Source organism: Micromys minutus (genome assembly GCF_963924665.1).
Source record: "Micromys minutus genome assembly, chromosome: 1".
NCBI classification, from domain to species: domain Eukaryota; kingdom Metazoa; phylum Chordata; class Mammalia; order Rodentia; family Muridae; genus Micromys; species Micromys minutus.
In genome coordinates this window covers 26,093,571-26,108,525 of record NC_137969.1, presented here as the reverse complement: position 1 = coordinate 26,108,525, position 14,955 = coordinate 26,093,571, and the positions used below count along the sequence as shown (strand labels likewise).

At 41.2% G+C, this 14,955-nt stretch overlaps 1 protein-coding gene across 1 annotated transcript in view; it reads left to right on the top strand.

The window, feature by feature from the left end:
- Positions 1 to 14,955, top strand: part of HTT (huntingtin) — a 138,582-nt gene that overhangs the window by 13,569 nt on the left and 110,058 nt on the right. The window contains exons 2-3 of the mRNA XM_080932563.1: positions 3,621 to 3,704; positions 10,202 to 10,322. Coding sequence (XP_080788689.1) covers positions 3,621 to 3,704; positions 10,202 to 10,322 — 205 coding nt within the window. The remainder of the gene's footprint in view (positions 1 to 3,620; positions 3,705 to 10,201; positions 10,323 to 14,955) is intronic.

Genomic DNA, 14,955 nt, shown 5'->3' with positions numbered 1-14,955 from the left:
GATCTGGATCAATTAGCTGTTCTGGCTCAAACGGCTCTCCAAACTGACTGATTCAATCCAGCTTCTCTCTCTTGGCCTCTCCTGAATTGCTCTGCTTGACCTTGACTAACTTTGGCAATTGGTTCCAATCTTCTGGCTCTTTCTCATTCTCTTGTTTGTTCCATCTTCATCTGTGTCTAGCTTGTCCTCTCTCTGCAACCTGTCTCTCTATTACTGTCTGGGTAAAACAGCCTCCTTCCTCTCTCTCTCTCTGCCCTCTCCCTCCTGTAGTGTTCTTTTCTTTTCTGGTAACAGTTGGGCAGATCTATTCTATCAAATCTTTCTCTGATTCATCACTTTGTCTGCCACTCAATTAGACATCACTTTCAAACATGGCTGCTTCCTTCTACAAACTAACTTTACCTCCACTGTTTGGGATTAAAGGTGCATACTAAGAGTGTTTGTATTCTAGCCAGAAGGGATTAGGTGTATGCTAAGAGCTAGAAACAAGTTGTTTTTGTTGTTATTGTTGTTGTTGTTGTTTTTTCAGTAAATAACACAAACTTGGGGCTCACAGTGTGATCACATATCCTGCAGCATAAGGTCTTGGATGTTCTGGCCTGGGTTTTAAAACTGGCATCATGAGAGATGGATTGTAATGGAAGAGTTGTCTGCTCTTAGAATGTAAGGGCCAGAGTACACATGCATAAGTGATATAAGAGGAACAGTATCATTGTTGTAATAGCAAGTAGATGCTTTGCTTTTCACACAAAGCAGGTACTTAATAACTGATATTTGAATTTTAAGTCAAACTAGCAACTATTGGGAACTTTATATACTAGTAAATTTTCCCTGAAAAGGGTTTAGTTTGCTGGGAAATACTTTGGGATGGAGTAAAAAGAGAAAACTCAAGATTTGTCTTTTCTTCAGTTGACTGTGATAGTTTATTTTCCTGCTTTTGACAGTGACATCTTGGTGATGTGAATCTGAACAAGTGATGTTAGTATGCGTGTGTGCTTGCTTGAGTGTGTATGTGAGTGTACCTGCTGTGGACCTGAGGAAGTTAGACGACAGCTTTGGAGAGTTGCTTTGTTTGTAATTGTCAGGGTTCTCTAAAGGAACAGAACTTAAAAGGTGTATGTATGTGTATAAATGTTATTGTTTTATTGTGATGAAACACTGTGGCCAAGGCAACTTATAAAGGAAACATTTAATTAAAGTTTCAGAGGTTTAGTTTGTTATCATCATGGCAGGACTGTAGAGGCAGGCAGCCGTGGTGCTGAGAAGTAGCTGAGAATTCACATCTGATTAGCAGTTTGCAGGTAGAGAGAGAGAAACTAGGCCTGATGTGGGCTTTTCAAACCTCAGAGCCCACCCCCAGTGACAGACTTCTTCCAACAAGGCCACACTCCCTATTTTTTCCAAATGGGTTCATTAACTGGAACCAAACATTCAAGCATATGAACTTAAGGGGCCATTCTCGTTCAAACTACCACTATATATATGGTATATAAAATGGTATATACATTTTAAAAGGGGATTTATTATATTGGTTTACAAGCTATGGTCTGGGTAATCCAACAATGACTTTTCTCTGATAGAAAGGCCAAGAATCCAACAGTTGTTCGAATTGAATTTCCCAGTTGTCCCAGTCTTCGTCTTTGTTCATAGTGGACCTGTCAGAAGAATCTATTTACTGACTTGGTTAGTTTGGAGGTTTAGGTTTTGGATCTAAGGTTACTGAAAATCTCATATAATGAATGTTTCCATAATAATTGTAGTTAGGTCACTGAGTTCATTGTTAGCCTTCTTTTTTGTTTCCATTTATTTCTTTATTTACTTATTTAATGAATGTATGAGTGCTTTGCTGTATGCACTCCAGCATGCCAGAAGAGGGCAACAGATGCCCTTATTAATGGCCATGAGCAATCATGTGGTTGCTGGGAACTGAAGGAAATTGAACTCAGGACCTCTGGAAGGTACACTTCTTAAAATGTTTAAGGTGGTTGGTGCTCTCTGAGCTTCCTAATGGGTATTTTAAAGGAGGTAAAAAATCTAAGCTATTGCAACAGAGGCTTATTACAAGTGATTTAGAGAAGATAGCTTTTTATTCTCATTTATTTTCTTTACATGTGAGGACATGTCCTTTTTGGTATACAATTCTGAGATTTGACTAATGCATATCCATGACTACCATAATCAGGATTATAAATTTATTGTTTCTATTATTATTATTATTATTATTATTATTATTATTAGGCATGCATGCACATACCAAGTGTGTGAGTGTGTGTTTGCTTGCCCCATGGGCAGATGAATGCATGTGGAGGTCAGAGGACATCTTTAGAGTTAGCTCTTTCTACTGTGGGCTCTGGGGATCACATTCAGGCTCACATGGCAAGCATTTTACAGTCTGAGCGGTCTTGCCTTTCCATAATCAGGATTTTTTAAATTATTTATTTATTTTATGTGTATGAGTACACTGTAGCTGTCTTCAGCCACACCAGAAGAGGGCGCTAGATTCCCATTACAGATGGTTGTGAGTCACCATGTGGTTGCTGGGAATGAACTCAGGACCTCTGGAAGAGGAGTCAGTGCTCTTAACTCTCCAGCCCATAATCAGGATTTAGATTGGTTCTGTTGCTACCCAAAACTCCCTATGCATCTTTGCTGTCATCTTCTCTCCCTGGACATTACTGGTCATATTTTAATTCTTATATTTTTGCTTGTTCCAGAGTGTTCTAAAAATAGAATCACCCTGTTTTGGTCATCGGAATCTTACTAAGTTTTTTCCTCAAGTGAAGTGCATTATGATTTGTTCTTGTTTCTTATTAGTGGTTACTTCCTTTTCCTAGATAAGTTCCTGTTTGGGAAATTGCATTTTGTTTATCTTTTAGCAGGTAGTGTTTGCTAGATTTCAATTCTAGCATTGCTGTGGTGAGCTTCTTATGAGGTTGGGAGGTGTGGGGAGCCTGTGCTTCTGAAGATCATATAGGGACCCAAGATGCTGTCATGCTGTTCTGTACTCTTCTTATTGTCTTTATCTGTATAATTGACTCTCGAGTGTTGGGCACGTTGTTCTGATTGGAGGACGACAGCTAGGACATGTAGATAAATTAGGAATTCTGTATATCACTAGCATCCCCAGTCCATCTATGGGAGCAGGTTATGTGCTTGTTGCTAGGCAAGTTTTGGTGACAAGTTAGAAGTCTGCATGACTTGTCAGGGAAAGTCCCCTTTAGGAAAGAGATAAAGGAGACATACTCACTGACCCTGGTACTTAGAGATTCTTTAGTGGCATAATTGTTAGGCACTGGGTCTTTTCTGTGCTGGAAACCTCATCTTGGGTTTTACCATTTCATGGGGCATGTCTTGCCTGTTTTCATCCCTGCCTGATTGTTGGCACTCCACTTTCCCCCTTTCTCTGTGATGAGGAACTCTGATTTTTCAGAGTGGCGGGTGTGTGAGGAAGCTCTTGATTGACCTCATCTGTCATCATTCCTTCATGCCACCGTCTTCCCAGCACGGGGTTTATGATCTGCTAGTAGTAGCCAAGATGTACTTAGGAATGAATAAAATGTAGAAACAAATGGAGGAGTCACCTCAATGGATGCTCATTTCTTTTCCTTTTGTTTTTTTAGAAAGAAGGAACTCTCAGCCACCAAGAAGGACCGTGTGAATCACTGTCTAACAATATGTGAAAACATTGTGGCACAGTCTCTCAGGTAATTGGCTTTTTAAAAAAGATTTATATATTTATATCTATGAGTACTCGCATGCACACCTGCATGACAGATGAAGGCATCAAATCTCTTTATAGATGGGTTGCTGGCTAGCCAGTGCTGAGCCATCTCTCCAGCCTCTTCTTTTCTTTCTGTTGTGTTGTTGTTTTTCTTTCTTTGTTTAAAAGACGTCTCTCAGGTAATTACTGAGTAAGGTGGTGGTGCATATACTTGTAACCTGGCATTCAGAGGCAGAGGCAGAGGCAGAGGCAGAGGCAGAGGCAGAGGCAGAGGCAGGCAGATCTTTGTGAGTTCAGGACTAGCCTGGACTACAGAGCTAGTTCCAGAACCTATACAAAGACATCTTGTCTCAAAAACAAAAACAAAACAAATAAAAACAACAACAATAACAACAAACAACAACCACCAACCAAACAACAACAAAAGAAATAAAAACTGTTTGCTGGGTGGTGGTAGTGCATTCCTTGAATCCCAGCACTTGGGAGGCAGAGGCAGGTGACTCTCGAGGTTAGCATGGTCCACAGGGTGAGTTCCAGGATGGCTAGAGCTTACACTGAGAAACTCTGCCTTGAGCATATCCCTCAGCCCCCAGTCTAAACTATATTTATATCTGTATACTCTGTTTTCACTCTTATTGCATTAGCATGTTCTTTGTGCCTCAGCTATCTTTTAAAAGTTTATTTAGGCTACTTGTTGTATGACATGCTTACAATCCCAGTATTTGGCAGACTGAGATAAGAGAATCTTGAATTTGGGATTAGCCTGGGAAATAGCAAAACCTTGCATCAAGAAAAATCCTTTTAAAATAAGGATTTTTTTTTTTTTTTTTACCACATTTGTAGTTGTGTTATAAGGGTATCTGGGTTCTCTCATGGGTAATGTTTTCTTTTTGTCATTTACATATGTGAATTTTAGTCATATGATAGTTGAATGGCATGTTGATAATTTAATTTGTATTCTTTTATGTATTTGCTCCCTGTGTGTTCCTGGTACCCACAGAGACCATAAAAAGGCACTGAAGTCCCTGAAACTGGAATTAAAGATGGTTGTAAGTCACTGTGTGGGTGCTGGGAAACAAACCTAGGTCCTCTGCAAGAGCAGCCAGTGCTCTTATCCATTGAACCTTCTACTTTCTGTTTGAGAGACAAAAAAGTCCCGGATGGCCTCAAACTTGCTGTATAACAAAAGATAACATTCTTTTGCTTCTACCTCCTAATGCTTAGATTATAGATCGGATCTCTTAGAGTTTCTATGCTGTGATGAAATGCCAAGACCAAATGCTACTTTCACTTACATTTGCATGTAAAAAAAAGTCCATCACTGATGGCAATCAGGCTGGAACCTGGAGGCAGGATCTCATACAGACTGTGGAGGGAGACTGCTTACTGGCTTGTTCCTCATGGCTGGAGTGGCTTTCCTATAGAAGCCAGGACCATCAGCCCAGGGGTGTGCCCATCTACAATGAGCTGGCCCTTCCCCATCAATCGTTATTTAAGAAATAGGCTCTTCTGCCTAGAGTCCCATTTTCTGGAGGCAGTTTTTCAATTGAAGTTCCCTCTTCAGAGGAGTTTAGCTTATGTCACGTAGGACAGAAAACTAGCTGGGACACTTGGCTTTAGAATGTAGCATAAATGTCAAAATCTACAGTAATGAAAAAAGAAAGTAAATTCAACTTGGGGAAGGTATTGGCAAGTTAGATAAATGAAAGGCTTAAGAGTCTGTGAGTGAATCATTAAAGAGTAAGTATTATTCTAATAGGAAAATAGGTAAAACACACACAAACACACACACACACACACACACACACACACACACATCCGTATGTGTGTATTTCAAGAAAGAATTTGACTGGGCTACTCAGGCAGAGGCAGAAGGTTCATGACTTAGAGATTAGCCCAGGCTTTATAAAAGCATAACTTCTCAAATGAAGAGAAAAGAAGAAAGGACTCAGGTTGGGCTCAATGTTTATTTTATGTCTCCTATATTAAAAGTTCATCTTTATTAGTTGTTATGGACTGAATGTGTATCTCCCCGACCTAGTTTGTATGTTGAAGATCTAGTTCCCCATTCTGAAACTGAGACTAGCTCTGCATTTTAGTAGGTTAATTCAGTGTTTACTCTGTTTTCTTGGGATTAATGTCACATCCCACAAAGTTCTACAGCTTTGTCTTTTGGTATTCTCCTCACATACTGGTCACAGGCCCGTGAGAGGCCACTGAGTGACTAAGCTGAGATTTGTATGACCCTCCTCTTTAGGTTGGGGAGTTTGTGGTGTGCTATGCTGGCTTGTAGAACTCAAGAAAATACTAACATTTTCTGGCTTGCTACACAGTATAGCTCAGGAACAGCCAGATTGTAGATATTCAGAGGTATGGGACGGGAAGCATGGCACCTCTGTGTTCTCCTCCTCCGGTCTTCCACTGTGCACTACACAGTCACCAGAGCCATGAGATCGATAAGTGCCGTGCTTTGAGCCATCCAGTCTGGGATTTTGCTGTCACAGCCATAGCAGTGATGACATAAATAGGGCATTGTCACCATTCATGTTGGCATGAATTTTTGTCAGAGGAAAGACACTCAGGGCCACAATAGAGACAGATAGAACTGCTGTCTTAAAAACAAAATCTGACCACAACAAAAATAAATCAGAAATGCAAGGAAGTGTAGGAAGTTACAATTTATAACAGGAACAGTTAGTCAATATTGACTCAGGAATTAAACCAGGTTAGCGTAGAGAAACACTAAAACAGTGTAAGAAACTTTAAAACAGTTCAACTATTTTTTATGTCTAAGAAGCAGAAGCTTGAGGATACTGGAAGAGGAAATAAGACAGGAAAAAGGCTGAGCCCAAACTAAAATAAGGAGACAGCCTACTTCTCATAGGAAATGCCTGCCAAAATACAGGGAAGTGCCATCTGTAAGGCATTGTCTTAGGTTTTACTGCTGCGAACAAACACCATGACCAAGGCAAGTCTTATAAATGACAACATTGGGGCTGGCTCACAGGTTCAGAGTTCAGTCCATTAACATCAAGGCAGGAGCATGGCAGCATCCAGTCAGGCATTGTGTAGGAGGAGCTGAGAGTTCTGCATCTTCATCTAAACGCTGCTAGTGGAAGACTGGCTTCTAGGCAGCTGGGATGAGGGTATTAAAGCCTATGCCCGCAGTGACACACCTACTCCAACAAGGTCACACCTTCTAATAACACCGCTCCCTGGGCCACATATTCAAACTATCACAGGCATGTTCTCCTCTGTAAAAATCTGTTGTCAAATGGCTAGGTTAAATAAGGAGGTTTTCAGACATACCACTGAGGAATACCTTCTGTCTGTCAAGCAATGAGTTTAAGATATTTTAAAGGAAGTGTTTCAAACAGATAGAAAACGATACCAGATAGAATCTGGATCTACCCAAAGGATTGAAGAACAGTGGTAATAGCATCTATGCTGACAGATGGATAGCCATTAGAGACCTTTGCCTGTCTGTCTGTCTGTTGTCTGTCTGTCTTTGTCTATATCTCTCTGTCTCTGTCTCTCTTCTGAGACAAGATTATGTACTGATCAAAAACTAGTGATCTTCTTGCCTGTGCTGCTTGTGTGCTGGGATTACGATGTGTGTTTTATGCATGCAGCAACCTGTTCCATGATACCATTTTTTGGGGAGTTAAGAGCAAGTGTTTACTCAACCCATAGGGAAGCATTAACAGACCAAAGTATTGATGCCTCTAAAATCCAACTTGGTGAATCAGTGAATGAATAAGGGTTTCTTAAAGTGGTATGGGTGAGTGGTTACTTATAGGATCATGGATGACTCAAAAGACACTGCATCACCAAAATCCCACCCAGGCATGGGAGAGCTCACAAAGCTAGAATCCTGGAACTCTTTTTACAACTTAGACCTTAACATTTCAGAAGTCTCCCTTAATCGTCCTTACTACTCATATGATCCAGGTCTCTTAGTCAGGATTTCTATTGTGATAAAACACTGACTAAAAGCAACTTGGGGAGGAAAGAGGTTATTTCAGCCTGTACTTCTGCATTACAGTCCGTCACTGAGGGAAGTCAGGGCAGGAACTGATACAGAGGTAATTGAGGAGTGCTGCTTACTGCTTCCTCTCATGGTTTGCTCTGCCTGCTTTTTATAGCACCCAGGACCATCAGTTCATCACCCACAACAAACTAGGTTTTCCCACATCAATCATTAATTAAAAAAAACAAAAACAAAAACAAAACAAAAAACCGCTATAGTCCAAACTGGTAATGGCATTTGAAATTCCCTCTTCTAAAATGATTCTAGCTTGTGTCAAGCTGACATAAAACTAGCCAGCATACTTGGGGACAGAAGGTTATTATGAATCTGGTAAATTTCAGGGACTTTCAGAGACTTCTGAGTTGTTTATTTCCTGAGTCTTTTTGTTTGTTTGTTTTTGAAATGGAGTTTCTTTAGTCCTGTCATTCCTTAAACTTACTATGTAGATCAGGCTGGCCTTGAACTCACAGAGATTTCCCACTTCTCCCTCCTGAGTACCGTGCCCTGCTGCTTCCTGTGTCCTATCAAGCATTCCTTCAGAATTTCCTGACTCTGAAAGAGCTTGCTATACAGCACAGTCTTTTCTTTTTTTCTTTTTTTGTTTCTTTTACGTGGATTGGTTGATTTTTGTGTCTGTTAATGTCAATGGGTGTACCTTGACATAATACTTGTGTGAAGGTTGGGGGCCAACTTTCTGGTTCTCTTTTCATGATGTTTGTTCTGAGTATTGAAATCAGGTTGTCAGGCCTACTGTTATTTGCTGACTACATGTAGAAATCATATTTTGGATAGGTTTGTTGAATAATTAACCTTACCTGCCTCATTTTATATTGTGTCTACTAGAAGGAATCCTGAGCTCATTCTTAGAGCTGTCGTTAACCTTCTGTTTTGGCACTGCTAAGACTGATGTCTGAGGAAAAGCCTCTAGCATTAGACATTCCTCCTCAGATCCTAGTTTACTACTGTATCCTTATCTATAAGGTCTGTGGCATTTCTTAGTGCCATGTCTTCTTGCTCTGTACGTGTTGAGCATTATTGATTCCTTTTCTTTCTCTTAGGTTTATGGATGTCTTTTTACTCCTTTTGAGACAGAGTCTTATTGTGTAGCTCTAACTTGCCTAGAACTTGTAGAGATCCCTCTGCCTCTGCCTCCGGGCTGCTGGGATTAAAAACATGTGCTAGAACTTTCTTGTTAGAGGTGAAAGAGAAGGTGACTGTATAGACAGAGTCCTTTAGATTAAGATCTTAGTACAACAGTCTACTTTTGATGTTTTAGAATGGCATGCCCCATTCTATATCACCAGGATCACTTTCAGAATATACCTTGTGTTACATGCAGGTTTGAGATACTTTAGAGTTCCACTCACGTGGCCCACCAGCCTCTTCTAATGGGTGGGCTTAGCTTGTTGGATCATAATATATCAAACAGGTGCTTTCAACTAAACTTACTAAAATACTTCACAGATAGTATGTAGCATGTAATTATTAAAAAAAAAAAAACAAAACAATTCATGCTAAAGTTGGCTCCCCGATTGGGAGCCGCAAGCTGAGGTTTTCCCAGGTTCCTGAGGTCATTCTGCTGCCGAACCACTCCACACTCCTAAGCCATCTGTCCCCTGTGTCTAGTCTGCCAAGATTGGCTACCGCTGGCTCTAAACCCCTAGCCTCATGAAATGAAAACTCCAGGCTTGTAATTTATCAGCCAGATTTTTAACAGTAAAATTTCAACCCCTAAGATGCCCACAAAAGAACTCAAAACTCAGTTGATATAAATACAATCTATATACCTAGATGGGGCAAATGCACCCCCCCCACACACACACATTACTCTATTGTCCTTCTATAATATCCATAGCTACCTGTGGCTCTTTCAGGCTGTGTGGATCTTGTTTATCTTCTTCCTCCATCTTTTCTCCATCCTTATATGTTTCCCTGTCTCTCTGTCCCTGCTCTAAAACTATCACAGCCTTACCTGACTAATTAAGATTTCACCTGACCTTACCTGCATACACACAACAATGCACAATAGTGCCCAGATTCCAGTTTTTGTGATACCAGTATTCTGTTTCTTACAATCTTAGGAAATGTAATTGGACCTTGAAGCAAGCACATTGAAAGTAAGATTAAAAAGAAAGAAAGGAGACGATGGCTTGCTGGTTTTTCAAGGCTTCAAGAATTCTATCTAAAAGTAAAAACAACCTTTTTACAAAGCATATGATTGCTTGTGATTTGAGAATCCTAGATGGTATCTTCTAAACATGTTTAAATGAAATCTTAAAAAGAAAAGGGGATTAGTACCAATATGCTGCTCACCACAATCCACCTTTATGCAGATCTCCTTCATTTTTATGAACTGTTCTTTCTTGTAAAATTCCATTAGATCACTCATTGCATTTTGTCATCAGTTCTAGCTCCCTCACGACTTTAACAACCTCTCTCTTTTTACTTAGAAATTCTCCAGAATTTCAGAAACTCTTGGGCATTGCTATGGAGCTGTTTCTGCTGTGCAGTGACGATGCGGAATCAGATGTCAGAATGGTGGCTGATGAGTGTCTCAACAAAGTCATCAAAGTAAGCGTCCCATTAAGATGATGGCGATAGCATGCTCCTGTGGTTGTCATGTGCTAAAAGACAAAGCTGTTGATGAATGTTTTCTTGCTTTGAGTGAAACTTCCTCAGAATATCTACATATTTTTCATTTGTGACATGTGGCTTGTAGGACCTGGGTATTTCCCCATAAATAGATAAATGTTCCATCAGCAGGAACCGTTTCTTTTGTACCCTTATAGTACGTAGGTCGGTTCTGAAGGGCATCTAAGTGACCACTGGCCACCTATGTCGTTAGAGGAATGGCTCTGTGGGCTGCCACTTTTGTTTGGGTATTGCTTGGAGAACCTTAGAGCTCTGGAGGTACAAAAGTGGGTGTGTGCAAATGAAGTTTTCCATGCCTTCCTTCATTTCTTTTCTTGCCCCCCCTAATGGAGATCAGAGAGTACTGCTTGTTGGTAAAGGTGGCTTCTCAGGTCAGGTCAGTTGTAGGTAGCCTGACCTGAATGGGGGAAAAGAGTACAGACAGGAAGGATAATGGAGCCAGGAAGCAGTAGGCACTCAGTTGCAGTGCCGAAAGCTGGGCACGTGTCATTGCTTCCTTGTACTGAGTGCAGCCCACTGCAGCTCCAGTCTGTTTCTTTGTTTCCTTTTCACTGTGTGGCCTTGACAGTCCAGGAAGTCATCATGTAGATTGAGCTGGCCTTGAACTCACTGGGATCTACCTGCTTATGCCCTCTGATTGTTAGGATTAAAACTGAGCCACTATACCTAGTTTCTGTTCTCATTCTTAAGGTTTTATTTTATTTTCTATTCTGACATACACCTCTCAGGAGTCCTGTGCCTGTTCTGGTTGTCTCCTACATTGCTTTGTGTGAGTGGGGTTTTAGGACTAGTGTCTTAAGTGCCACTTCTACCTCACGTTGATACCATGGAGGTAAGCTCTGCGACATAATTCTCAACACCTCTTTTCTAAACTGCTTCTGAAAGATGGCTAAGGAGAATGCATATCTCACTTTTTTGTGCACGGACCCTTTTTCTTTAGACCTTCATATTCCTTCTGCCCCTCCCCCTCCTGATTTCAGTCTCATTCCTAAAATTTAAATCACTGGACGAGACACTGTCTCTTCCCTTTCCTTAAGCTTTTCACAATTCTATCTTCTGGATGAACTGGAAACTCTCATCTAACAGGGGTTATTTCCCTCCCTCAGTATTAAAGCAGAATAGCCCTTGCACTTTCTTCCCAGGCCCTTGTTTTTAAAGCACCCAGTTTTGCACTGTCCAGTATACTGGCCCCTCTTTCTTCATGAGTCCAGACTTACCGATGGCGACTTGTCAGCTGGGGAACATGGTTTCAGTTGGCCTGCTGCAGTTCTCTGCTATTCTGTAGGCCTGGGCACGGTGATTTCTTTCACCTAATAATTGAACAACTTGGTGGAGATGTCCTTATTTTTTGTGAACTTAAGTTTTCTAAGTTATAAAATGGAAGCTGTCTCTATGACTCACCTGTGAGCATGTTGATGTGTCTGTATGGTGAGACATTCCTTTAATAATGAAATTCTTACTCTTGCCCAGTTACATGGCAAAGTGTGGCCTGTCAGCTCACTGTTACTTTCCACTTTCTGTTACTGGATCCATGGGATCCCCTTGTCTAAGAAATTCTTCCCATATAATCAGGTCATGGCCTGTTGGTTAGCTTGCTCTGTGGTCAGAAGCTGACTTCTGGTGCTCAGGTTTCCATCTATCTCTGTTGAGGCTGAGGAATGGTTGAGATGGGGCAGCCTTTGTGAGATTGCTTCTGTCACTCCCTAAGCACCTATACATGATGCCTGTCTTAGTTTGCTTTCTGTTGGTGCGATAAACACCAGAGCCAAAAGAAAAGCAGGAGCCATGGAGGAACAGTGTTTACTGGCTTGCTCCTCATGGTTTGCTCAGCCTGCTTTCTTTTATAACCCAACACCACCTATCCAGGGATAGCATTGCATACAGTGAGATGGGTCAGTTCTACATTGATCATTAATCACGAAAATGCCCTTCATATTTGCCTCCAGGCAATCTTAAGAGGCATTTTCCTTCATTTGAGGTTCATCTTCCTAAAGAACTTTAGCTGTGTCAAGTAAACAGAACCCATCCAGTACAGGGTTGTATTTGTGATTCATCTTCCATGCTGGCCTAATGGCTGAATGGGTTTCACCTAATTTATAAACTTGGTGCATTAGTGACCCTCACATGGCTCACATATGTCCGATTTTAGCCTTTTCTTCCTCAAGTCCAGACACCATTATTCAGGATCAGGCTTTCATTTCAGTTCTTGATCTTTGATCTTAGGAGATTTAAAAAAAAAACAAAACAAAACAACATCTCCCTCCCAAACAAAACAAAACAACCCCCCCCCCAAACAAAAACAAAAACCAGAGAGAACTACAAGTTGCCTTGATTGGTAGGTGGGCGTTAGGAAGGGCAGAGAGAACAATGTGACTCTAAATTGCCCATATCCTTGTCATTTCAAGTGCAAGCAGCATTTTCTTTCAAACCTCTCCTCTGTGGTGGCTTATTACTGATGCTGCTGCTGGTGAGGAGGGCTTAGTGCATGTTTGAGACCTTAGACCACTGTTACAGCTTACAGCTTTGTATTCTGGATCTTTGGCTGCCTGTCTACTTTCTTCCTGTTTCTTTATGGTTTCTAGCTGATGGCACGGATTCCAGCTTTTACAGCATAGCCCTGAGTATAAGTCAGGCCAGTCTCATTCTCCCCTTCTGCTTATAGCTGCATTCATGCTTCTGTCTTTTCAACTGCTGCAGTGTTGAGGGTAAGCCAGCAGGCAAGACCAGGATCTAGCTAGGCATCTTCACTGGGATAGAGCAAAGCAAGGCAAGGTGGGAGAGCAGGATGGCTTCAGGCCAAGTGCAAGGGACTGGACCACTCTGTAGTCTGGGACCTTTGTTTTCTTGTAAGAATTGATGTGTGTATTATTAAGACCAGTTTCTAGTTCAGAAAACGGGCAGCTATGACTTGTTTTTTGGGTTCAAAATACATTGAGTTCTGACAGCCAGTCAGTGTGTTCCTGCCTTCAAGTGGTAAAGTGAGTGTGTCTAAAAATAACCCATGATATAAAGTGCACAGCAGCAAGAGGGAGGTGATTTCTTCCCATTGTTCACTCTGGAGGTTTGTCTCAGAGAGGAGAGTAGGCCCTTCTCAGGCTATGGAAAATGGTATCTTGAGGGTCAGTTTAAGTAGTTTGTGTCTTGGTAGAAAATGAGGGCCTCTTGCAGCTCACTGGGTTTGTGTGGAAGCCAGTTCTGCTAAGAAATGAAAAGCCAGTTGAGGGCAAGCATGAGCTAGGATGGTGCCGAGGCTATGAGGCAGGTGACTGGCCAGGTGGACTTTGTCAGCCGTGTGTGGAGGCAGGTTGGGAGTTGGGGGAGAGAAAGCTGTAGTGAGCTCTATTACCACCCCATGAAGGACTCGTGGAGGAGCTGTGCTCTGCCCTTAACAGAGCTTTTGTTTTTCTCTACTACAAAATAAAGTAGGTTTTAGTTCATAAAACATTTATATAGCTAAAGCAGGCTTTGACGCACTCTTAAATTTTATTTGAAAGTAGTCTTTTAATGTTTGTCAGCTTGATTAGATTCTTTTGTTCAAACTCCAGCAGCAGAATCAGAGTCTGAAATTTGCTGGAGGGGCCAGAGAGATTGGTTAAGAAGAGGTTATTGCTTTTGCAGAAGACCTGATTTTAGTTCCCCGTACCATAAGGTGACTCAAAACCACTTATCCTGTGCCTTTTGACCTGTGCATGCTCCTGTATACACACAGTGTATACATACATTCACTCAGGCACACATAGCATGATTTTTTTTTAAAGTTGGTAGAATGTTATATTCTTTCTGAATCAATTTTCCAAAGTGTGCCTCTGTTTCAACTTTAAAACTCATGGTTCTGTGGATGATCCCTGTGTCCTAGTTTCATCTCTATTGCTGTGATAAAATATCCTGGCAGAAAACTGACGGGAGAAAGGATTCGACTTAGTACTTCAGGTTACAGGCTAGTATTCTAGTGAACTCAATGCAACTAGAACTCAAAGCAGCTGGTCACAGCCACAGTCAAGGACAAAGAGGAAAAAAATGTGTGCTTATTGCTCAGCTAGCTCTCTCTACTTTTAATCTGCCCTGGGTCTAAAACTTAGGCAATGGTGCTACTCACTTTCAGCCTTGGTCATCCCACATCAATTAATGCAATCAAAATAGTCCCACAAACATGCCCACAGGACAGCTGATCTAGACAGTATCTTACTGAGACTGTTTCCAGTTAATCTTGGCTATGTCAGGTTGACAGAGCTAACAGTGTCTCCTTGGTCTCTAGATATTAGGTGTTACATGTAACTGAAAAGAAGAGCTGTCACTTCCCATCATTTTGATAAGACCTTTTAGAAGAGAACGTTCTTAGGGACAAGAATAGAGTGCCTTTCTCTAATGAGGACTTTATAATATTAGCCTTGATTGTGACTTGAAGTCAGATATGTGGACCTTATGTTTTAGTTAGGGTTTTATTGCTGTGAATAAACACCATGACCACAGCAACTCTTATAAAGGAAAATACTTAGTTGGGCTGGGTCACAGTTTAGAGTTTTAGTACCTCATCATGGTGGAAAGAATGGCA